This window comes from Mobula birostris, chromosome 30 (assembly GCF_030028105.1).
Source record: "Mobula birostris isolate sMobBir1 chromosome 30, sMobBir1.hap1, whole genome shotgun sequence".
Lineage (NCBI taxonomy): Eukaryota > Metazoa > Chordata > Chondrichthyes > Myliobatiformes > Myliobatidae > Mobula > Mobula birostris.
The window spans coordinates 5,739,893-5,766,135 of NC_092399.1; the positions used below are offsets into that span (position 1 = coordinate 5,739,893).

Below are 26,243 nucleotides of genomic sequence, written 5' to 3' on the forward strand. Positions count from 1 at the left end.
GAGAGGCTACAGGAGGACTTAGACAAATTAGGAGAGTGACCAAAGAAATGGCAGATGGAATACAGTGTCAAGAAGTGTATGGTCATGCACTTTGGTAGAAGAAATAAAAGGAGTATTTGCTAAGTGGAAAGAAAATTCAAAAATCTGAGGTGCAAAGGGACTTGGGAGCCCTTGGGCAGGATTCCCTAAAGGTTAATTTGCAGGTTGAGACTGGTGAGGAAGGCAAATGCAATGTTAGCATTCATTTCAAGAAGACTAGAACATAAAACAGGGAAGTAATGTTGAGGCTTTATAAGGCACTGGTGAGGCCTCACTTGGAGTATTGTGAGCAGTTTCAGGCCCCTTATCTTGGAAAGGAAGTGCTGAAACTGGAGGTTCAAAGGAGGTTCACAAAAATGATTCCAGGATTGAACAGCTTGTCATATGAAGAGCAGTTGATGGCTCTGGGCCTGTATTCACTGGAATACAGAAGAATGAGAGGTTGAAACCTATCAAATGGTAAAAGCTCTTGATAGAGGGGATGTGGAGAGGATGTTTCCTAAGATGGGAGAGTCTAGAACTAAATGGCCTAGTTGTGCTCCCATATTGTCTGGTCTTATTGTCTTGTGAAACATACAGTTGGTATTAACAAGCTGAGTTGTGTGCCATGCATTCTGGCTCCAACACAGCATGCCCACAATGCTTGACATTGTCAGAAATCATTTTATTTGCTGATAATTATTCGATATTATGTTAGTTATACAGTCTGTGCCCCATGCAGAAGACCTGGACAATATTTAAGATCCAAAGATTCACAGTCCATTTGTTATTAAAGTGTGAATTCAGTATACAATCCTGAGATTTGTCTTGCCACAGACAGCCATGAAATAAAGAAAACTATGGAACCCATTCAAGAAAAACAAAACATCAGACCCTCTGCTCCCCACAAAAGAAAACAAATTGCGTCAATGGCAAAGATAGAGAGAAAAACACAGACTATAAAACGCAAAATCGAAAGAGTCCAGGCATATTCAGTACAGTTCAATCTAGTACTATATCGTTTGTTATCTTCAGGCCACCCCAATCAAGATCGCCCAAAATAGCAGTAAAAAGAAGCAACAACCAAAAACCAGAAGCACATCTAATATGAACTACAGAGCATGTTGATTAATCGTGCCTGAAACCCAGGACTCCATCACAATCCTCCAGCAGCACTGAGCAAGAGGGAGAGAGAGACTATTTGAATGCAGGGGCCTTCCCGTGAGCAAGCGGCTAGTAGATGGCGCTGAACATCTGCTCGCCTTCCACTCGCACCTCATTGATTTCAATCTTCCTCGGCGAGAAATGGAGTCCATCGTGGCCTCGAGGTGGCAGGCTTCGCTCGAAGCCTCACCGAACCCTCACAGAGACAGCAAACCTCCAGATCGCTCAATCAGGCCGAAAGCACACCGCCAAAACGTAGATCACTGGCGCCAACAGTAGCAGAACCACTTTTGAAAGGAAAAGAAGATGTAAAAGAAGTGAAGGAAGTAGTTTTGTGATCCATATGGAGGTCGTTGCTCTTGGCCGCGTTGTTCATTGCTCAGATCAGCTGATAATGTATAAAGTATGCATACTTTGATAATAAATGTACTTTGAACTTTGAATTGACAAGCGTGCCACAGAAGTGTTTGAAAACGAATACCTTCAACAAGAGAGAGGACAACCACTGACTCGTGACATTCAACTCTTGTCAGTCCTCATCATCAACATTTTGTGTGTGTTAACATGGACTAGAAACTTAACTGAAGTCGTCACCTAAAATTTCCTGGCTACAAGGACAGGTCAGAGATTAGAGACGATGGGCTGTGCATCCCCAAAGTCTACCATTATGCAAAGCACATCAGGACAAGAAATGCAGTTCCTTCAGTTTATCTAAATAACTGGGACCCCAAAGTTCTAAGTACATTTATTAGCAAAGTACGTACGCAGTATACAACCCTGAGACTCATCTTCCCACGGACAGCCACAAAACAAGGAACCATGGAACTTGTTCAAAGAGAAAAAACATCAACCCTGCCCCCCACATTCAAAGAAAATTGCGCGATGCAAAACAAGTGAAAACACGGAATACAAAACACAATATCAAAAGGCTGGCACCGGGCACAATGAGTACAAATGAAACTCATCAACAAAACATTTTTAGCTTAGTTAAAGTGTCGGCACCATTGTGCAATTAAACACATTATAGTCAATAAAATTTAATTTCTTATTTCTCCAAATTCCTACATGATACAAGTAGTCTGAAATTATATTTGTGTTCAGCTTCTAGTGATCTATCGTAAACAACAAAAAATTGAGAGGAAGCAACACTTACAAAAAAAAATGTTTCCAGTGTTATCTAACTAACTGCAGAGGTGGCTCAGCACTCCCACTGACAGAAAATTTGGATACTGTACTGTCCTGACACAGCTGCGAACATTTTTAGATTTTGATGATTCTGAAACTATGTTTGTTGTTTGACTCAGTTATGAAACAGTTCGTCCAATTTGATATGTTGCCCATTCTAGTGATAAGGTCTTTGGAGTTGATCGGACTGGGTGTGCCTTTGCCTAGATTGATGCTGGGAATTCTGTCTGGTTCCATCCTTGCTTATTAATAGTCTGAAAGGCTTGCCAGTCATTACAGAGGGCTGCGGAGAATCAGCCACTGAGTTCTGAGTCATACATAGGCCAGGCCCAATGAAGGCAGAATTTTTTCCCCACTGGACAAGAAGGGATTTGGTTATAATCAATGAGAGAAACTCTTTATCCACATTCATATATTTGATTAAATTTTATCACCCCACCACTAGTGTTGCATTTTGAACATCTTCAGATCAATCAGAATCAGGTTTACAATCTCCAAAGTAATTCTGTGAAATTTGTTGGTTGCAGCAGCAGTAGTACAATGTAATTCCTAATAATAGAAAAAAAACTGAATTACAGTAAGCGTATACGGTACCTATTCACTACCTACCCTCCAGAAGTTTTCGTGTTTTATTGTTTCATGACTTTGGATCACTGTGGATTTAATTTGGTTTTTCTGATACTGATCAACAGAAGACTCTTTCATGTCAAAGTGAAAACAGATCTCTACAAAGTGATCTAAATTAATTACAAATATAAAACACAAAATAATTGATTGCATAGTTACTCGCCCCCTCCAAGTCAGTATTTAGTAGATGCACCTTTGGCAGCAACTACAGCCTTGAGTCCGTGTGGATAGGTCTCTATCAGCTTTGCTCATCTGGACACTGCAATTTTTCTCCATTCTTCTTTACCCAACTGCCCAGACTCTGTCAGATTGCATGGAGATCATCAGTGAACAGCCCTTTTCAAGTTCAGCCACAAATTCTCAATTGGGTTGAGGTCTGGACTTTGACTTGGCCACTCCAGGACATTAACTTTGTCGTTTTTAAGCCATTCCTTTGTAGCTTTGGCTTTATGCTTGGCGTCATTGTCTTACTCGAGAACTATCTTCCCGCAAGTCGCAGTTCCCTTGCAGACTGCCTCAGGTTTTCCTCCAGGATTTCCCTGCATTTTGCTGTATTCATTTTACCCTCTACCTTCACAAGTCTTCAAGGGGCTGCTGCCGTGAAGCATCCTACCACATGATGCAGCCACCACCATGCTTCACGGTAGAGTTGGTGTGTTTTTCATGATGTGCTTATGCCAAACATAGTGTTTAGTCCACTATGAGCCAAAAAGCTCAATTTTGGTTTCAACAGACAACAAAATTTTATGCCAGCTGGCTTCAGGGTCTCCATATGCCTTCTGGCAAACTCTAGTCGAGATTTCATGTTCGATTTTTTTCAACAGTGGCTTTCTTTTTGCCATTTTCCAATAAAGCTGTGACTGGTGAAGCACCCAGGCAACAGTTGTTGTATGCGCAGTCTCTCCCATCTCAGCCACTGAAGCTTGTAACTCCTCCAGAGTTGTCATAGGTCCCTTGGTAGCCTCCTTCGCTAGTCCCCTTCTTGCGTGGTAACTCAGTTTTTGAGGGCGGCCTGCTCAGGCAGATTTACAGTTGTGCCATATTCCCTCCATTTCTTAATGATTGATTTAACTGTGCTCCAAGGGATATTCAGTTAGTTGGAAATTTTCTTGTGTCCATCTCCTGACTTGTGCTTTTCAATAATCTTTTCATGGAGTTGCTTGAAGAGATCTTTTGTCTTCATGGTGTCGGTTTTGCCAGATACTGACTCACCAGCAGTTGGACCTTCCAGATACAGGTGTATTTTTACTACGATCAATTCAAACACCTTGACTGCACACAGGTCACCAAAAACAGATTGTTCATTTCACTAATTATGTAACTTCTAAAACCAATTGGCTGCATCAGTGATGATTAGGCATGTCATATTAAAGGAGCTGAATACTTATACGATCAATTATTTTGAGTTTTATATTTGTAATGAATTTAGATCACTTTGTAGAGATCTGTCTTCACTTTGCACAAAACAGTCTTTTTCTGTTGATCAGTGTCAAAAAATCCAAAGTAAATGCACTGTGATTCAACATCATAAAGCAATAAAATATGAAAACTTCTGGGGGGGGGGAGGGTGAATACTTTGTATATGCACCCTATGTATTAAGTAGTTTAATTAAAAAAGTAGTGAGGTAGTGTTCATGGGTTCAATGTCCATTCAGAAATTGGATGGCAGAGGGGAAGGAGCTGTTCCTGAATTGTTGATTGTGTGCCTTCAGGCTCCTGTACCTCCTTCCTGATGGTAACAATGAGAACAAGACCTGGGTGAGGGGAGTCCTTAATATTGAGTGCCGCCTTTTTGAGGCATCGCTCCTTGAAGATGTTCCGGACACTAATTCATTAAGGCCTCTTGATTAGCACTCCTGTAAAATAAGCACACTACTTTCAAACTCAGTGATGTCCAGTCCTCTCCTTCACTCAAGTGACACGTTTCAACCAGCATTTTAAAAGCACTTCTCTTCTCTCAGAAAAACCAAGTTCTGCAGTACATCTTCCCCTCCGGCACAGGCCAACTTGGTCGATCATAGAGCATTGAGAGGGACAAATATCGGCCATGATACAGTGGCGGATCTCACTCGACGGGCTGAATGGCCTGATTCTACTCTGGTGGGCAGCGCAGTAGTGTAGTGGTTAGCACAACGCTTTGCAGATCAGGTAAATCAGGTTCAATTCCCACCGCTGCTGTGAGGTGCTTGTACATTCTTCCCTTGTCCGGGTGGATCTGCTCCAGGCTCCTCCCGCAGTCCAAAGTTGCTAGGTTAATTGGTCATTGTAAAGTGGCCCGTGATTAGGCTAGGATCCGGCCCTTCGCGCTGCGCTGCATCTCAATAAATAAATAAAAATGAATTAATGTCTTATGGAATCACTGAGAACAGAACCAAGCCCCTCGGCTCATAAAGTACACGCCAAACATCAAGCACACACTTAAATTCATCACACTTCTTATTAAAACCATCTGTTGGAGCAAACAGAAACCTAAAACTTGCAGAGGGAGTGAACAGGGGAGATGCACTGTGCATGGATTATTATCAGTGGCTGATTAGACTGCCTCCATTTCTGGGATGTTTCATAACATCTTGTTACACCACAGGCTAGGTCTACTTGCTACCTACGCTGTAATGATACCTTGATCCTATGAATGCCGTAGGAAAAGAGTTCCTGGGAATCATCTGGCAGCGACTGAGCTGAAACTGTAGTCTTTGCTGGGGAAGAGACTGAGAATACAACTGAGCTTCTGCTTGAGGGAACGGTTCTGTGCATATCAAGTGCAATGGTTACGCTGGTTTGACAATTAGGATGTTTCCACAGCTTGAAACATTCAGTAAAAAAATCAATATTAATAAAAACCAACACAGATTTAAAAAGTTGCCTTAATATAGCATCTTTCAAAGTTCAAAGTAAATTGATTATCAACATACATTTATGTCACTATATACAACCCTGAGATTCATTTTCCTGCAGGCAATCGCAAGATGCACAATGCCCCCAACAGGACAGACAACAAAAATGCAAAAAAAGAGAAGGCATCCGTTAGTCTCGCGAGACCATGGATCTGTGCCTGGAAAGTCTTCACTCTCCAGGGCGCAGGTTTGGGCAAGGTTGTATGGAAGACCAGCAGTTGTCCATGCTGCAAGTCTCCCCTCTCCACAACACCAATGTTGTCCAAGGGAAGGGCATTAGGACCCATACAGCTTAGCACCAGTGTCGTCGCAGAGCAATGTGTGATTAAGTGCCTTGCTGAAGGACACAACACGTTCCCTTGGCTGGGGCTCGAACTCATGACCTTCAGGTAGCTAGTCCAATGCCTTAACCACTTGGCCACGTGCCCACAAAAAAAAGAGAAAAGAAACAACAATAATAACAATAAAATAATAAAATATAATAATAACAATAAAATAGGGTATCAAATCAGAAACAACCAAATGAATTATACCTTGGTACATTTTCTATACATGGATGGTTTGAAATTATACATCCCTTTATCAGTAAAGCTAAAGCAAATAATTCAAATAGTCCAACTATTTTCAAAAGATATAAACATGAACTTTGAACTGGATAAGTGCAGAACATTAAACATAAAGGATATAAAAACGAGCAGCAGGATACAGACTACTGATGGATGCATATGAAACATACAACTATCTGGGATGTCAACAAGCAAAGAAAATAGATCACAGTGCAATAAAGGAAAAACTTCTGAGAGAATTTACTTTAAGGCTTAAGAAAATCTGCCAAATAGAGCTCAACTGTAAAAATACAAGAAAAGGCAATATAACGCTTTTGCTGTACCCATATAACAAATTATTTTGGCATGATATCTTGATCCAAAACTAATCTAGAAACTTTACAAAGGGAAAAAGGAACTGAAATGGCAATTTTTTTAAAAACACTATGTACACTCAAATGCACTTAGGTTAACACTATCTAGGACAAAAGGAGGAAGAGGAAAAACAAACATAAAAATTTTACACAACAGTCAGATAAAACTTCTAAGGATATATCTTCATCAGTGAAACACTCCCAGCGAGCAATTGCAAGTCTGATCGGAGGTACACTCCTGTCCTGTGCCATTACAAAGAAGGCACAGCAGCACCTCTACTTCAATAGAAGTTTGTGAAGATTCAGCATGTCACCTAAAACTTCTACAAAACTCTATAGATGTACGGTGGAGAGTGTTCTGACCAGTTGCATCATGGCCTGATATGGAAACACCAATGCTGTTGAATGGAAAATCCTACAAAATGTAGTGGATACAACCCAGTCCATCACAGACAAAGCCTTCCACATCATTAAGCTCATCTTCAAGGAGCACTGTCGCTGGGAAGCAGCATCCATCATCAAGGACACCAAGGCCATGCCCCCTTCTTGTACTGCCATCAGGAAGGAGGTACAAAAGCCTTGGATTCCACATCACCAGGTTCAGGAAATGTTATTACCCCTCAACCATCAGGCTCCCGGACCAGAGTGAATAACTTCACTCAATCCATCACTGAACTGATCACAACATGTGGACTTGCTTTCAGGGACTCTACAACTCCTGGTCTCATTATTCATTACTTACCTTAGTTTTGTATTCACACAATTTGTCGTCTCTTGCACCTTGGTTGTTTGCCCGTCTTTGTTTGTGTGCAGTTTTTTTTGACTGATTCCATTGTGCTTCTTTGTATTTACTGTGAATGCCCACAAGAAAATGAATCTCAGGGTTGTATGTGGTGACGTACTATATATGTATTTTGATAATAAATGTACTTTGAACATTGAACTTTTTAACTTGGTTGAAGTATAACTTTGAGTATTGTGCACAGTTCTGGTCACCTACCTACAGGAAAAATGTCAATAAGATTGAACAAGTGCAGGGAAAATTTACAGGGATGTTACCAGAAATTAAGGACCTGAATTATAGGGGAAGGTTGAATAGGTTACGATATTACTCTCCAGAGTGAAAGGGAGAGTTGATAGAAGTATACAAGATTATGAGGGGGATACGTAGGGCAAATACATGCAGATATTTTTCCCCTGAGATTGCGCAAGACGAGAACTAGAGGTCATAGGTTTCGAGTGAAAGGTGAACCTGAGGGGGAACTTCGTTTCACGCGGAGGGTGGGGAGAGTGAGGGACCAGCTGCCCTGGAAGTGGTGAATGCAGGTTGGTGAGGTACATGGACAAGAGGAGTTATAGAGGGCTGTCATCTGGCTGTGGGTACAGCGGACTTGGCAGAAAGACAGGTCAGCACTGGCGAGATGGGCCTTAGGACTGTCATCCTCGATGACTCTAAAAATACACTTGCTTTACTACAAGGAAGGAAAGTTGTCATCCTCACCCAGTCAGAGCCTATGTGTGACTCCAACCCCACACCAGTGTGCTTAACCCTTGGCTTGATGTGTCAAATGAATTGTCAGTCTTAAACACAGCTCTCAAAGGGAATCATAAGGCCATAAGGTATAGGAGCAGAATTAAGCCATTTAGCTCACCAAGTCTGCTACTCCATTCCATCATCCCTCTCAACTCCAATCTCCTGCCTTCTAGCTGTAACCTTTGACATCCTGACTAATCAAGAACCTATCACCCATTGCTTTATATATACCCATTGGTGACCTGGCCTCCACAGCCGTTTGTGGCAATGAATTCCAGATTCACCGTCCTCTGACTAAAGAAATTTCCTCTTTAACTCTCTTTTAAGAGGGCGCCCTTCTATTCCGAAGCTGTGCCCTCTGGTCCTAGACTCTCCCACTATTAGAAACAGCCTCTCGACGTCCACTTTATCTAGGCCTTTCAATTGATGGGATTCAGTGAGATCCCCCCCTCATTCTTCTAAACTCCAAGGAGCCATCAAACACTCCTCATGTTAAATTAACCCTTTCACTGGATTTGTTTTTTTTTGTTTCCAGGTAGTAAACTGAATGGAAATATTTGTGCTAACTGGACCAATGGTGCCATCTTCAGGCGGAATTGGAATCATATCAAACAGAGCCGGGCTGCATCCTCTGAGGGAATGGAATCTCACAACCTTTGCAGCCTACAAGACAGCTACACTATGAAGCGAAGCTTACACAGTGAGAACGTGCTCTGAGAAAGAAACTGTGGTGACATCGTTGGCGGTTTCTGGGAACAGGGTCCTCTTCTCTAGAAGTAAGAATAGGAAGTTTGAGGGGAAACCTGAAGGATTTGTTGAAGATCATGAAAACCTCCTCCAGCCCTGAAATTCAGCTGACTCTCGGATCACCACAAATTTTGGATGACTGCACACCGCAGTTTTTAAGTACTTCACCACCGGTCACTGTGCCTTCAGTTACGTGGTCCCCAAGCTCTATAAATCCTGTCGCAGATCCATCCAACTGGCTCACTTCCAGCGGATGGGTTTTTAATCACGGAAGCATTTCATGGGGTCAGTGACAAATTTTGGATAATATTCTCCTCCGACGTGCTGCTTTCACCATGCATAGGAAGCAGCTTTGACATTGTCTGTATTTTCAGCCACAACATGGTTGGAAAGGGCAAGACGATAGATGCTTCTGACTGGTACAGTATAAATATATATTTGTCATTAATAATAATGCAGTCATCAGGAAAGGAGGCCTGATTTACATTCCTAGGAGGTTTGGGTTGTCACCAAACACTCTAACAGATTTAATACCATAAACCATAGGAGCAGAATTAGGCCATTTGGCCCATCAAGTCTGCTCCAGCATTCAATCATGGCTGATACTTTTTTCCCCTCCTCGGCTCACTCCCCAGCCTTCTCCTCATAACCTTTGATGCTATGTCCAATCAAGAACCTATCAAACTCTGCCTTAAATTCACCCAACAACCTGGACTCCACAGCTGCCCGTGGTAATAAATTCCACAAATTCACCACACTGTGGTTAAAGAAATGTTTCCACGTCTCTGTTTTGAAAGGACGCCCCTGTATCCTGAGGCTTTGTCCTCTTGTCCTAGACTCCCCCACCATGGGAAACATCCTTTCCACATCTATTGTCTAGGCCTTTCAGCATTCGAAGGGTTTCAATGAGATCCCCCTCATACTTCTATGTTCCGGCGAGTACAGACCCAGAGCTATCAAACGTTCCTCGTATGATAACCCTTTCATTCCCAAAATCATTCTTATGCATCTCCTCTGGACCCCCTCCAATGCCAGTACATCTTTTCTAAGATGAGGAGCCCAAAACTGTTCACAATACTCAGGTTGATGCCTCACCGGTGCCTTATAAAGCCTCGGTCACATCCCTGCTTCTGTATTCTCGACCTCTTGAGATGACTGCTAACATTGCATATGTCTTCCTCACCACTGACTCGACCTGCAAATTAGCCTTTAGGGTGTTCAGCACAAAGACTTCAGGGTTCCTTTTTATCTCAGGTTTCTGGATTTTCCCCCCATTTAGAAAATTGTCTGCACATTTATTTCTACTACTAAAGAGCATTACCATGCATTTTCCGACATTGTATTTCATTTGCCACTTTCTTGCCCATTCTCCTAATCTGTCTAAGTCCTTCTGCATCCTACCTGATTCCTCAACACTACCTGCCCCTCCACAAAACTTTGTATCATCTGCAAACTTGGCAACAAAGCCACCTATTCCATCATCTAAATCATTGATATACAGCATAAAAATAAATGGTTCCAACACCAGTCCCCATGGAATGTCACTAGTCACTGGCAGACAACCAGAAAAGGATCCTTTTATTCCTACTCACTGCCTCCAACCAATTAGTCAATGCTCTAACCATGCCAGTAACTTTCCTGTAATACCATGGGCTCTTAACTTGGTAAGCAGCCTCATGTGTAGCACCTTGTCAAAGGCCTTCTGAAAATCCAAATATACAACATCCACTACATCCCCTTTGTCTATCGGACTTGTAATCTCCTCAAAGAATTACAACAGGTTCGTCAGGCAAGATTTTCCCTTAAGGAAACCATGCTGACTTTGTCCTATCTTGTCCTCTGTCACCAAGTACTCCATAAACTCATCCTTAACAATTGACTCTAACATCTTCCCAACCACTGAGGTCAGGCTAACTGGTCAATAATTTCCATTCTGCTGCCTTCCTCCTTTCGTAAGGAGTGGAGTAACATTTGCAATTTTCCAGTCCTCTGGCACTGTGCCAGAGTCCAATGATTTTTGAAAGATCCTCCACAATCTCTACCACTACCTCTTTCAGAACCCTAGGGTGCAGTTCATCTGGTCCGGGTGATTTATGTACCCTTAGGTCTTTCAGCTTTGTGAGCATCTTCTCCCTTGTAATAGTAACTGCACTCACTTCTCTTCCCTCACACCCTTCAACATCCGGCATACTGCTAGTGTCTTTCACAAAGAAGACTGATGCAAAATACTCATTCAGTTCATCTGCTATCTCCTTGCCCCTCGTTATTATTTCTTTGGTCTCATTTTCTAGCGGTCCTATATCCACTCTCATCTCGCTTTAATTTTACATGTTTGAAAAAACTTTTACTATCCACTTTGACTTGTTTGCTAGCCTGCTTTCATATTTCATCTTTATCTCCTAATAATTCTTTTAGTTGCTTTCTGTAGGGTTTTAAAACCTTCCCAATCCTCTATCTTCCCACTAATTTTTGCTTTGCGGTATGCCCTCTCTTTTGCTTTTACATTAGCTTTGACATCCCTTCCCATGGCTATACTATTTTGCCATTTCAGCTTTTATTTGTTTTTGGAATACATCTATCCAGCACCTTCCTAACTTTTCCTAGAAACTCGCGGAGGTTCTACAGCGGTATCTTTGAAAGTAATCTGACTAGTTGCACGGTACAGTACAGCAATTCAACTACTCAAGGATATAAGTAGCTGCAGGCTCTGCCCACTTCCTTCTCACCATCAGTAACACCAACAGAAGGCGCTGTCCCGAGAGGGCAATATCCATCATTAAAGATCTCTGCCGTACAGACTATGCCATCTCTCCACGGCTACCATCGGGCAGAAGGGAGACAAGTCTGAGGTCCCGCAGCGCCAAATCTACGCATCGGATTGACCGTGTGGCCTAATGGATAAGGCGTCTGACTTCGGATCAGAAGATTGCAGGTTCGAGTCCTGTCACGGTCGCTGTGAAGGTTTTGGAGCGCTGTGATTGCCGTGACATTATAGCTCAGGATGTTAGAATTGGGAGTTTTCGGCTGTGTTAAATACTATTAACTTCCAGCAGGGGTCTGAATACGATCCGTTTACATTACATATACTTTAAAGGTAGATTCATTGAATTTTGAAACAATAATGTACATTGAACCATCAGAAAGGTAGGCAATCACTACCTCGGCCACCCAGGGGCGATTAGGCATCGCCATCATTCCCCACTCTGAATTTATCTGCTACCGGTAAGCAGTTATTTGTTCATCACACATATGTACATACATCCGGTAAAAAAAATTACATACCATTAATATAATGAAATATAATGTGTGCAGGGTAGCACGACATCAGCGGGAGAATACCGGAATCAACAACAACGGCAGTCTCCCTCTACGATGCCGTGTTTTCAAAAGTTCGAATCTCAAAGCAAATTTATCATCAAAGTGTCACCATATACAACCCCGAGATTCATTTTCTTGCGGGCATACCCAATAACCATAATAGAATCGGTGAAAGACCGCACCAACAGGGTGACAACCAGTGGGCAAAAGACAAAAACGTGCAAATACAGGGGGGAAAACAGAATTTATTAATGAATTAATAATTAGATAAATAAGCAAGCATGCAATTTATTTTATTTTTTTTAAAAAACAGACCTGCGCATCGCATGGAAACCCTTCCTAACACCTTGTGGAATTTTCCATTTGTGGTATAATGTCATCGCTAAAAAGAATTGGATTTCTGATGTTCAGATAAAGGGTGCTCAAACTGCAGTTATATTTGTATGAATCTCTTTTGCAGGTTTGTTTGTGATAATGGGCTTGTTACTCTCGGGCCTGGGTGTGTGGATTTCAGACCGGGTGTGACTGCTTCCTCGAACCCTGTAGTTAAGCTTCGATCCCTTAAACATGTCTAGGAGTGAAAACTGAGTGTCCCGGTCTTTCTTTCTACAAGCACACACGCACTGAAGGCTGGAACCCTCATACATTTCCCAGGCGGAAGGGGCTGCCTTGGTAGAAATGCTGGCTTGCCGGTGAGAGGTTGATCCATTCTGCCTTGTCATGAAGGATAGCACGGCAAGATTTTTGAAGAACAGATTTTGGCATCTTACCCAAATGCGAATAGGATCAGAGATTCATTCATTGCTGTGTTTGGATCAGTCCCAGTATATATTTCTTATCGAACTTAACTCAAAACAGCTTATCATCATATTGTTTTTCCCGAGATCTTTCTGTATTCTAATGGATCCCAATGTTATACACGAATGACTAAAGTTTTCGAAAAGAACTTCATTGTAAAGTGAATTGGAATTTTCAGAGGATGTTTAAAGTTCAAAGTACATTTATTACTAAGGTATACATAACATTATACAACCTTGAGATTCGTCTCCTTACAGGCAGCCACAAAACAAAGAAACCCAAAAGACCGTCAAACACCCAATGCGCAGAAATGAAAGTCGTGTAGCCAATAAAGGCTCGGTAGTGCGGTGGTTGGCACAACACTTTACAGTATCAGCCACAGGGTTCAATTCCCGCCACTGCCTGTAAAGGAGTTTGATCTTCCCGTGTCTGCATGAGTTCCCTCCGGGCGCTCCGGTTTCCTTCCAAAGACCTTAGTGGTAGGTTAATTGGTCATTGTAAATTGTCCCGTGATCGGGCTGGAGTTGAATCATTGGGCGGCGCGAGGAAGGCCACGCTGTATCTCAATAAATAAAGTAAGCAAACACGAGGAATAGAACTAGATGAATACAAAATTCTTATTAGGTTTGACTTTACTTGTGGTTGGCTACCTCACTTGCTTATGTCAAGTTTTGGAACAGTACATGAACCAAAGGCAAGCAAGGTAGCTTTCATTAGAGCTATAAACTCGGCGGTTTTATTACAGAATAGTAGCCCGCATGACAATCTGTTGTAATGCTACTCGTAGCCACACGATGTCGCCACGTTACCATGAAACAGAAATAATCTCGACATCGATTTAGTCCATTTGGCATACAAGACAGAGGCTAGACTTTTTGCAGGGGTGGGATACTTGGGCAATGGGGTTTCTTCATTCCAGGTTACAGTTTACCACCAGAATATATTGTGCTTATTTTAGGGATTCATAACCTTTAATGCCATGGATCTATACCATTAAGCAAAGGATCCATCTTAGATGATGATTAAAATTTCTCACATTCACCTGGTCTGATTCTAACACAGCAATAAATGAATTCCTGATTCCATTCGCAAACTACCTTACTACATCTGTTCTGCCTGTTGAGTTTGACCCTACTTAAACAATAATGACTTCTTTAGAGCAGCTCCACTCTGCAGGTGTAAACACAGACCTCAGCATTAACACTGGTAATGACAGCAGCTGAAAGTGATACAAATCACGACGTATTTAGTACAAGAGGGAGACACGCTGAACTTTCCAAACCGATGAAGTTTACACTCATTCAGTGATGAGATGTCCCTTATGGAGCAACAAGCATCCTCTTATCGTCGCTACCGTCAGGGAGGAGCTACAGGAGCCTGAAGACACACACTCAATGTTTCAGGAACAGCTTCTTCCTCTCAACCATCGGATTTCGGAATGGACAACCAACTCATGAACACTACCTCAGCATTTTTCCTCTCTTTTTGCACCACCTATTTAATGCATGTACGTGTGCGTGTTGATATATATACTATGTATTAAAAAAAATATATATATATATGCACATAATATAATTAAGATGTGTAGATCAAGTGATCGATGGTTCCAGCCCTTCAAACCACACCAAGAAGCCAACAAGCAACCCCTGACAACCCCTATTTTAATCCTGTCCTAATCACAAGACAATTTACAATGGCCTATTAACCTACTAACCAATATACCTCTGGACTGTGGGAGGAAAGTGGAACACCGGAGGAAACTCACGCAAGGACGTACAGACTCCTCCACAGAGGTGCCAGGATTAAACTTCGAACTCCGACACCCCGATTTGTGATAGCGTCACACTAACCGTGACACTACCATGGCACCCAAAACTTAAAAGAGGAAGGCTGGTTACTTGGTGCAACCCCAGCTTTATCAACTCCATGTCCCCATTTCCCCCCTTCCTCTTCATATTGGCAATCCCAAACACTCCCCCTTCCGAAAGTCTCTTTCATAGCATTCAGGCCAGGACCACCAGACTCAAACAGTTATTTTCCCCGGGCAGTAAGGCTGATCAATGCCTCCGCCCACTAACACACCTTCAACCACCACTTTATTATCATTTCCTGTCAGTCACTTTATGTACAGACACTCCTGTGCCTAATCTCACTTTATGTACAGATTATCAATGTATATAATCTATCTTGTGTATTTATATTTATTGTGGTTTCAAATCATTATCTGTCTTCCTTATCTTACTGTGTTTATTTTTGCATGCCGAATTAGAACTGGAATAACAAATATTTCATAAACTTGAGAAAATCTGCAGAAGCTGGAAATGCAACACAACACACACAAAATGCTGGAGGAACTCAGCAGGCCAGGCAGCATCCATGGAGAAGAGTAAACAGTCAACGTGACATTTTGGGCCAAGAACCCTCTTTAAGACACTAGGAAGGGGAAGACACCAGAAGAAAAGGGTGGGGTGGAGGACTAGCTACAATTGCAAACAAGAGAAAATCTGCAGACACTGCAACACACACAAAAGGATAATTGCTGTTGAAGGGTCTCGGCCCGAAATGTCGCTTGTACTCTTCTCCATGGATGCTGCCTGGCCTGTTGAGTTCCTCCAGCATTTTGTGTGTGTTGCTGGCTACAATTATTTCGTTCTTCTTTACAATTGTGTACTGGAAATGACACTAAACAATCTTGAATCTCTCTAGATTCCTTCCATTTACCTTATCACCGCCCCCCCCCCAATATCATTATCACCTTCCACCCAGTGAATTAATTTTGCCCAAATAAAAGCGCCTCGGGAAATTTGAGCTAAGGACGTTTTGAAGATGATCCATTGAGTCCAAGAAAGGCCGTGGGTGAGAAATCTCCAGGCTAGGTCACGCTTTGTGAGGGGCGGGGGTGATACGTCCCGGGAAGGAGGAACTCACCGTGACCCGCTCTAGCCCGGCTGGGACAGTCCTGAGCCCCACGTCGGATCGCGGAACAGGGGCGGTCCCGTTGCCGGAAGGCGGAACCGAACGCAGCCGGGCCGGTGTGCGGGGCTAGGAGTTGGGCTGACTATTGAAACGGGCAGCGATGGAAATCCAGTACCCGGAGGCAGAGCGCGACGACAGCCGGGTGAGAGGGGGTTTGAGGGGGTTGGGGAAGGAGGAAGAGGAGGGGGCCGGGTCGGCGAGAGTACCCTCATATATAGAGGCCATGCCGCGGGACACTTTCATTTTCCATTCTCTGTAATTACTGAGGGGAGGAAATGAAATGAATGACGAAGTAACGTCAGAAACAGCAAGAAAGGGACGTTTCACCCAACACTCTGTGAAAAATATCACAACCGGACCCGCAGAGTTAAATCCCAAACTCCACTGTATCCCTATTTAACTTGTTCAAGCCCAACCTGACTCCTGTCACGGAATCCACCGCCCAAACTTTAACCCCAGGCCTGACCCTGGATCTTCATCCCAGCCTTCAACTTTAACCCCTAGACCCAACTCCCAGCCAGCACAGACCCCCTGCCTCCCTCCCATCTGAGGCGGTGACGGCCCTGCGCCCTGTTGTTGGTGCCGGACCATTGAATCGATCCAGTTATAATCGTGTTTAAAGCTCTGTAGGTGTGTTTAATGTGCCCCTCAGAAAGTGGTCCTGTTAACCGCTGGTGCTTGCTTCTTCGTTTGAGGAATGTGGTGTCTGGACCTTTCCCGATATGCTACCTGCTTCAATGAAGATGAAAGGACAGCAATAAAAATCATTTATTTTAGGAAATCTGTAGTAGTGGCGGCTGTTACAAGCTATTGAAAGGAACACAAGATACACAGTTCTTAAAGATACATTCATTCATCATACGACACTGCTTCCTTTTACCGAAGGAAAGACCCAAGCTTATCACCAATACTTCCCACAATATCTATCAACATATGTGTAATGAGACACAAGTATAATATTTAGATATAAATGCACTACTGGTTGAGTACCTCTTAACTGAAAACCTCCAAAATCCAAACTATTTTTGAGTGCTGACATGATATTATAAATGGGAAATTGCACTAGTCACTGCCTATGTTCCCTCTAATTTGTAATGACCAGTGTGCACAAAAAAATCTTAGGCTGCGCAATTTTTTTGCACTGACTACATGTGCGCAGTGAATTTTCAAGTGGAAGTAAACCTGAAGCTATTCCAGAGATAATAAATTACCAGGTCTAATTTGCTGTTCACTGATTAGAAGGAATAAAATAATCCACATCAATGAGTCTCATTTCTCATATACTGTACAACAGCAGGTAATAAAACCCATCTTTTCATGTTGTTAAAGTTGTTTGAAATGGTCAAGCAAAACTTATTGTGCACAGTTTAAATTCCTTTTTGTGCTAGTGACAAAAGATGTGTGCTCACGCACACCTTGGAGGGAGCACTGGGAACTTTCGCAGGCGATGCACAGGTCTCTGTGCACCACAGACATTTCTCACAGGTGACCTCACATATGTAATGAACAGAAGTTAATGCAAAATAGAAAATAAAACACTGCATAAAGTGAAAAATGAAGATCTCGAGTTTGTATTGAAAGAGTGGATTCATCCTCGTCAGAGTGAATATATGTTGTGTAACGGTGTGCTGATCGTGAAACAAGCAAAGATCCATCATGATGAATTGAAAGTTGAAGGTAATTGTGAATATTCAGCTGGCTGGTTGCAGAAATTTAGGAAAAGGCACGGCATTCAGTGTTTAAAGATTTGTGGTGATAAAGCATCTGCTGATCGCAAGGCAGCAGAGAAATTCATTGATGAGTTTGCTAAGATTGTCGCTGATGAAAATCTAACACACTGAACAGCTACATCAGTACAGATGTGTGATGAACGAGGGTAAAACAAAGACTGCTTACCGGGCTCCTGCTGATACGGGAATTCTGTCCTGAATTCTATCGCGACCATGTGTCAGAGATCCCCAAAGGTTGGTGATGACGTTGCATTTTTTTTTCTCGAGGATGCTTTGAGTACATCCTTGACTCTTCCTCTGGCTGGTGGCTTCTTCCCATGACAGAGATTGGAATATTGGTATTGGGCACACAAATACCATGGTCTTTGTAAGGCATTAACAAAGTGTAACTGGGACCACAGTTCTGATCACCCCGTTACAGAAAGGACATGGAGATCTTGGAAAAAGTACAGGATTCGAGGGCATGAGGATGTTGGACATACTCTGGAGTGTTGGAGGCTGACGTAAGACCTGATGGAAGTTTATAAGATTACGAGAATGATGTGCTGTCAAAACCTTCTTCCCAATGTACTGGAGGACATGGATTTAAGGCGAGAGGAAGAAAGATTATATGAGATGTATGGGGGAAGTTTTTTTTACACAGACAGCGCTAGTGCCCGTGATGGAGCTGACTAAGTTTACAAACAACCAATATGCAAGAAACAACTGTGCAAATACAAAAAGAAAAAAATAAATAAATAAGCAATAAATATTAAGAACATGAGATGAAGAGTCCTAATATGAACTAATAAGTGTGTTCTTTCATTGATTCCATTGTGTTTCTTCTACTTACTGTGAATGCCCACAAAAAATGAACCTCTGGATTCTATAGGGTGATATATATGTACTTTGATAATAAATTTACTTTGTACTTTGAACTCTTCAGTCTTCTTCGTCTTCTTAATATGGGAGGGGGGTGTATTGATTGAATGTAATGATGCAAATGAACAAGACTCTTATTCCTCATCGTTTCAGGTGGATGATTACCATGGGGTTAAAGTACCTGACCCCTATGCCTGGCTTGAGGATCCTGACAGTGAACGGACCAAGGTGAGGACGAACCCAGCCCTTACAGGAGCTCAGAAACTTTCCCACTCTGAGGGCTGGTTCTGTTCTATCTGTCTTTCTGGCGTACGTACATGTAGAACACCATTGTAGCGTAGCGGTTATCATGACGCTGTTACAGCTTGGGGCACTGGAGTTCAAAGTTCAATTCCGGAGTTTGTACATTCCTACCTGTGTGCGTGTGGGTTTCCTTGGGGAGCTTGGGTTTCCTCCCACAGTTCGTACTGGTCAGTAGGCTAATTGGTCATGGTAAATTTTCCTGTGATCAGGTCAGGTTTAAGATCGATGTGTTGTAGGGTGGTCCAGAATGGCCCGTTCTGCGCTGTGTCTCTCTCAATAAACAAATAATCGCCGTTTAGAGAGTGTGTGCGGCTCGATCCATTCAGCCATCTGCACTTCATCTCCAGGAGTTGTCAGACAAATGGTTGCTGCTACAAAACTTCTTGGGACTTGGCTGCACTGTCATTCAGTGAGTGGGCTGCAGCCCCAACTAGTGAGCAGGCCCCTGGCCTCACAATCCTAGGGCCTTCAACTGCTGCGCTGCTTTTAAATGTCAAAAACATTCGAAAACTGCAGCGGCTTGAAATAAGAAAAGGAAGATCAAAAACAAAGAAAAAATAAAATTAAAATGTTTATTTAAAATCACAAAATTACAGCTAGTTTTTAGTCAAAACAAATTTATAATGAAATAATGGGAAATAAGCTTAACTGGTTTTAGTTAAGTTAGTGAAGTTGTTCTACTGGGAAGTCCCATGACCTGTGAGCTCAGTACTTACAGCACGGCCTGGTTTCACTGCTAAACTCGGGTGTGTGCAGAGCAAGAGGTGTCAGATATACCTCCACCACAAACTCCCTGGGGGTTTCAGATTAAGTGGGATAGTGTACAGGCATACAGGTTAAAAATGTGTTTATGCATTAATTAAAGAAAGCCATTGCTTCCTGGAACCTACCAGAGTGTGTGAAGGATCTTCATACAAATCCTCTACTAGTACAAAGAATGCAAATGGTGTGAACGGTGCATGGAATTCAGACATCCCACCCTGCAAGAACTCATTTCAGGGAGGTAGCACCATCAATTTGCGGGAGACTCCCGGAACTTGTGGGAGAGGTGGGATGTCTGCAATAGAGTAGCTCCTTAGTAGCTGGCCAGCTAGTTTAAATAACGTTAGCTATGCTAATGAATGAATGACACCTGTTAAACTCACCTCAACATGTCTTTTACAGTCTTAATCCAGCACGGCCAATAGAAAAGTCACTGTTGCAAACAGTGCAGCCAGCAACACTGTCATTATTTTTGACCCCTATCAGGCAGGGGTACACTTTAGTGTAGTCTGGGGTGACGTACGTTTTATATTTTCTTTTTTTGGAACACTCTGCCATGGCGCGCTCTCGCTCGTGCTCTCTGTCTCTTGTGGTCGCTCGCACGCTCTCTTGCGCTCTCGCTTGCTTTCTCTCTCGCTCTCGCTTGCTTACTGTCGCTCTCTCTCGTGCGCACTCCCTCTCTCTTGTGGTCGCTCTTCCACTCTCTTGCTGTCTTGCTCTCAAAGAAATTGATTTCTGGGATATTGTATATAATTGCGGGCATCAGGGAGCCACTATTAATATGCAGGAGACTCCTGGAACTTCCAGGACAGGGGGGATGTCTTGGAATGCATATTGCAGATAGAGTAAATGTGTTCCCCGCCACCCCCCCCCCCCAATCAGATCTGGAGCAGAAGGAGGTTAAATGTTTTAAGTGCTGGGGCCCAGTCAACCAAAATAATGCCTCCTTGCTTCCTCCACCAAGGAGAGAAAGTGACTGACATTCTATGCGTAATCTGCTGATGTCTTTGTTTTTCAGGCTTTTGTTGAAGCCCAGAACCAGCTAACCATGCCTTTCTTGGAAAAGTGCAGAGTCAGAACGAGACTGAAGGAACGCATGACTGAATTGTTTGACTATCCCAAATACAGTTGTCCGTGCAGGAAAGGGAACCGGTGAGTGTTATATCAGAAAGCGTTGAGAGACATTATTTATTGCTGATTATGCTGAAAGCCACAGCGATGGGTTCTCCCGCTCTGGGTAGGATAAGATGTTACAGTGGTCAAGGTGTTTCAGAAGATGTGATATTGCAGTGGGCATGTTATTTTAGTGGCAATGCTACCAGGTTTAAAATTCAGAGAGTAAGTGTTCAATTCTCACAATGGAGTGTTTGAGAATATGAATTCTGCTTTACAAGTAATTCATTCAGAACCTACTGAATTGCCACAGGGCCCAGAATGAGGTTTATAATTGGGAATTGGCATTTTTTTTCTCTCAGGATGGGTTTGTATACGCAACTCCAACCCACAACAATGTGGTTGACCCTTGGTTGGACAAGCCAGGGCTCGGAACATACAGTACTGTGCAAAAGTCTTAGACACGTGAAAGAAAAATTCTGTAAAGTGAAGATGCTTTCAAAAATAATGAAGTGAAAAGTTTCTGAATATCAAAAAAATACTATAAAGAGCAGGAAACAGGAAAAAAACACAATCAAACCAATAGCTGGTGTGACTACCCCTTGCCTTTACAACTGTGTCAATTCTCTTAGATATGCTGTCGTTCCGTTTTATAAGAAAAACAGTTGTTGCAAGCATCTGGGAGAACTTGCCACGGTTCTTCTGCAGACTTTGGCTGTCCCGCTTGCCTCCGTCTCTCCAGGTAATCCCAGACAGCCTCGATGATGTTGAGATCAGGACGTTGTGGAGACCATACCATCGACAGTTGTCGGCGCCTGGAGGTTTATGGCAGGTAGAGTTTCTTCTTCTGCCGCCTGCTATCAAGGACTATCAGGAGTGGATTGGAACTTTGAGACTTTTTTTTTACCATGCCCATGGTCTGCGCTTTATCAAATTATGGTATTGCTTCTGTAACTATATGTTATAATTATGTGGTCTTGTCAGTGTTAGTCTTTGGTTTGTCCTGTTTTTTTTTTTGTGATATCACTCTGGAGGAACATTGTATCATTTCTTAATGCATGCATTTCTAAGTGACAATAAACGAGGACTGAGTGTCCTCATAATCTAATCTAGTCTAATCTGAAATCATATGAATCAGGAGTTCCCAACCTTCTTTATGCCATGGACCTCTACTGCTAACCAAGGGGCCTGTACACCCCAGATTGGGAACCCCTGATATGAAATATCTAGGGTGCCTAAGACTCGCACAGTACTGTAAGTACCGCCTCAGGAGTAGGCCATTCGGCCTTCAATCTTGTCGCTCCATTCAGCAGATCATGGTTGTTCTTCTACCTCAGCTCCATTTTTCTGCCATATCCCAATATCTGTTAATTCCTTTAACATCCAGTCAATGTCGGTTTCAAATGTAATCAATAACTAAGTCTCCACATTGCTCCAAAGTAGGGAAACCCCAGATATTCTCCATCACCTGCATAAAGATATCTTTCTGTATCTCTGTCCTGAGTGGTAACTCCTTATCCTGAGAACTTGACCCCCCCCCCACCCCAGTTCTAGGTTAACCAACTACTTGGTTGTTGTAGATGGGTTCTGCATTCACCATATTCTCAGGGCAATGAAGGATGCACAGTAAATAGTGGCTTTGCCTGCAGGGCCCATACCCTGTGAAATCATCAAAGAAGAACTTCTGGAGACATGGAAGGAGTCGGCCGCAAACTGGTGCTCTCCTTTGACCAAAGGTTGTATTCCTCCTCTGGCATATACTGTAGCCACTGGCCTTCAACTGGTGCTACAGCTCCAGAGTGGGACTAAAACTCAGATCTTCTGGATTCAAGAGACAACCCGTTGTAATGGTTAGTTCTCCGGGTTCTCCGGGGACTGTCTTGTCTCCCTTTCTCTTCATCATTTACACCTCGGACTTCAACTACTGCACAGAGTCTTGTCATCTTCAGAAGTTTCGGATGACTGCCATAGTTGGATACATCAGCAAGGGAGATGAGCTGAGTTCAGGGCTACTGTAGGAAACTTTGTCACATGGTGTGAGCAGAATTATCTACAGCTTAATATGAAAAAGACTAAGGAGCTGGTGGTAGACCTGAGGAGAGCTAAGGTACTGGTGACCCCTGTTTCCATCCAGGGGGTCATGGTGGAGGATTACAAATACCTGGGAATACGAATTGACAATAAACTGGACTGGTCAAAGAACTCTGAGGCTGTCTACAAGAAGGGTCAGAGCCGTCTCTATTTCCTGAGGAGACTGAGGTCCTTTAACATCTGCCGGACAATGCTGAGGATGTTCTACGAGTCTGTGGTGGCCAGTGCTATCATGTTTGCTGTTGTGTGCTGGGGCAGCAGGCTGAGGGTAGCAGACACCAGCAGAATCAACAAACTCATTCGTAAGGCCAGTGATGTTGTGGGGATGGAACTGGACTCTCTCATGGTGGCGTCTGAAAAGAGGATGCTGTCTAAGTTGCATGCCATCTTGGACAATGTCTCCCATCCACTACATAATGTACTGGGTGGGCACAGGAGTACATTCAACCAGAGACTCATTCCACCGATATGCAACACAGAGCGTCATAGGAAGTCATTCCTGCCTGTGGCCATCAAACTTTACAACTCCTCCCTTGGAGGGTCAGACACCCTGAGCCAATAGGCTGGTCCTGGACTTATTTCATAATTTACTGGCATAATTTACATATTACTATTTAATTATTTATGGTGCAACTGTAACGAAAACCAATTTCCCCCGGGATCAATAAAGTATGACTATGACACTAAAACAGAATTGTGCTCAGTTGAGTCTCCCTAGTTAATTAACAGCCTATTGACTTTCTAAGGCTAAGATTGATCCTAATGATTGGTGGTGGTTGCGATACCTGGTTGAGGGCTCCACAGGAGGTCCGATTATGGGGTACTGTCCTCCCTGGGGTGCTGTAGATAGGAACTTCTTTCGCTCTTAACTTCAACCTCTAGCCTCTGTCTGTCTGTATCTTGTTTTACGGCGGTTGGCATCCAGCTTAATGGTGCATTACCGCCACCCTCTGCTCCAGAATGTGCACTAAACATACACTCTAAATCCTTTCACCCAAGTGTGTGCGCGCACACACACACACACACATACAAACCTACACTACACCCTCCCATCTTTGACCATCCTAGTATCCTATTCCTGTTTATTCGTCATATCCTATAAAAAACCCCTGTACCCCACCTCTAGCCTCCTGCCAGCCAATGTGCTTTTATACTTGCTACGTCCCAGCTGCACAGGAAGTGACCTAGTAACAGAAACTGCTCAGTAAAATAAAAGCTGAATGTGCTTAAAGGCATAGAAAAAGATTAATGAATTGCTGGAAGGGCAGAACATACGGGGACACAGCGGCAGAGAAGGGAAACATTGACGAAGGTTGCGCTGAGAATGTGGCCAGACTTGCTAAAGGTCATTTTTCTCATTTCCAGATACTTTTACTTCCACAACTCTGGACTGCAGAACCAGTACGTGTTGTATGTCCAGGATTCCTTGGATGGAGAAGCTCGGGTGTTCCTGGATCCCAACAAGCTCGCTGAGGATGGGACTGTGGCCTTGAAGAGTAGGTTGTCACCAAAAATGAGGTCTCAGTCTTGTTGCCAAATTTAATTCTTTAGAATTAACATTAGCTTCCGGAGCAGGGGCTCCCAATCTGTGTCCCATGGGCCTTTGCTTAAAGATATTGGTCCATAGCATAAGAAAGGTTGGGAAACTCTGCCAACCAAGTGCCTTGTCTATTATTGAGAAGAGGCATGGGACTTAACTGATCATAAAAGATGCTCTACTAACAAAGGTATCTCAGTTTCTGTCTTGGGGTCGGAAAGGAATTCTAGGGCTCGTTCCATGCATCACAGATCCACCAAAATGACCCTAAGGTTAAATAGAACAAGTCGCATGAACTCATTTGATCCAGTTATTCGAGTTTGGAAGAATAAAAGGTGACCTAAACCAAGTTTTTAAAATGACAAAAGAGGTTTGTGGATTCGATATACAAAAGCTCCCAATGGTGAATTTCAGGGCAGTAGGGGACGGTCTTCAAAACAGAAGCGCCTCCAGGTTTGCCTTTAACAAACATGTTTTTAGTGAAAATGTTCAAAGTACATTTATTACCAAAGTATGTCAGAAACAGAATCGGAATCAGGTTTAATATCACCGGCATATGTCATGAAATTTGCTAACTTTACAGCAGCAGTACAATGCAATACATAATAATAGAGACAAAACTGTGACTTACAGTAGGGGTGTGTGTGTATATATTTGAAACATAGTAGTGAGGTAGTGTTCATGTATAAATTATACAAGCTTGAGATTCATCTCCTTTCAGGCAGCTATGAAACAAGAAACTGGAAAGAACCTTTTAAAAAAAGGCTTTCAAACACTCAGTGCACAGAGAGAGAGGAAAAAAACACAAATCATGCAAACAATAGAAGCAAGCAACAGCACTCAGAATAGAAGTGAGGCCATAGACATGAAGACTAAGTCTGGAATTTTGTTCCTGCAAGATAAAGTGGATCTGGTGTACAGTTGGAGCTCTCCTTGCAACTGCGGTCAATATACTTTTGAACAGAGATTTTTTAAAATGTGCATGATGGAAACCTAAAGCAAAACAAAACAGGCTGAAGATACTCCATGAATCATTCTGTGGGAAGAGAAATGTTTTAGGTCAGAGCTCCTTTGTCAGAACTGTTGAGGGCTTACAGCTTTTTCTGTGGTGTCAATGTAGCTGTGTAAGAGTAGGTAATGCCTGTGGGGCAAATTGATTAAATACATTGAGGAACAGATGTGCTATGATCTTATACAAGGGGAGAATCATCTCAAGACCAAATGGCGATCTTCTATTTCTCTGTTTGTTGACAACTATCACTGATCAGAAACCTGAAGAGCAAGGAATGTCCAATTCTTGACATTATACCTAACGCATTGTCTGTGAGACTAAGCTCAGTTAAGAAGATTGTACAAATCTTACTTTAGTATTGATGTAGATGGAAATGAGAGAGTAGATCTGGGCTTCTGCATCACCACTGGACATCTCCTACTGGTGGCCAGCACCAGTCTATAATTCCAAGTAGCTTGTAAATGTTAGCAAACTGGTCTTTAACTGATATCTATCCAATTCACTTAGTTTAAATGTTTACATGGGAAAAAATATCACAGTGATTCAAAAGTATTTCAAAAAGAAAGGAAATTATAGGCCAATTAATCTGACCTCAGTGTTGGAGTCGATTTTTAAGGATGTGGTTCAGGGTACTTGGAGGCATGTAATAAAATA

The 26,243-nt window shown here is 42.7% G+C and overlaps 1 protein-coding gene and 1 non-coding gene across 2 annotated transcripts in view; both read left to right on the forward strand.

The window, feature by feature from the left end:
- The first annotated feature begins 11,968 nt into the window (after window positions 1-11,968).
- Window positions 11,969-12,041, forward strand: trnar-ucg (transfer RNA arginine (anticodon UCG)). Its single transcript has one exon. It is a non-coding gene; the product is annotated as a tRNA-Arg (tRNA).
- A 4,095-nt stretch (window positions 12,042-16,136) lies between these two features.
- The window catches only part of LOC140190549 (prolyl endopeptidase-like), a 43,681-nt gene continuing 33,574 nt past the window's right edge, over window positions 16,137-26,243 (forward strand). Inside the window, exons 1-4 of the mRNA XM_072247213.1 lie at window positions 16,137-16,322; window positions 18,925-18,999; window positions 20,855-20,988; window positions 24,406-24,536. Of these exons, the coding sequence (XP_072103314.1) occupies window positions 16,281-16,322; window positions 18,925-18,999; window positions 20,855-20,988; window positions 24,406-24,536 (382 nt within the window). The 5' untranslated portion in view covers window positions 16,137-16,280. The remainder of the gene's footprint in view (window positions 16,323-18,924; window positions 19,000-20,854; window positions 20,989-24,405; window positions 24,537-26,243) is intronic.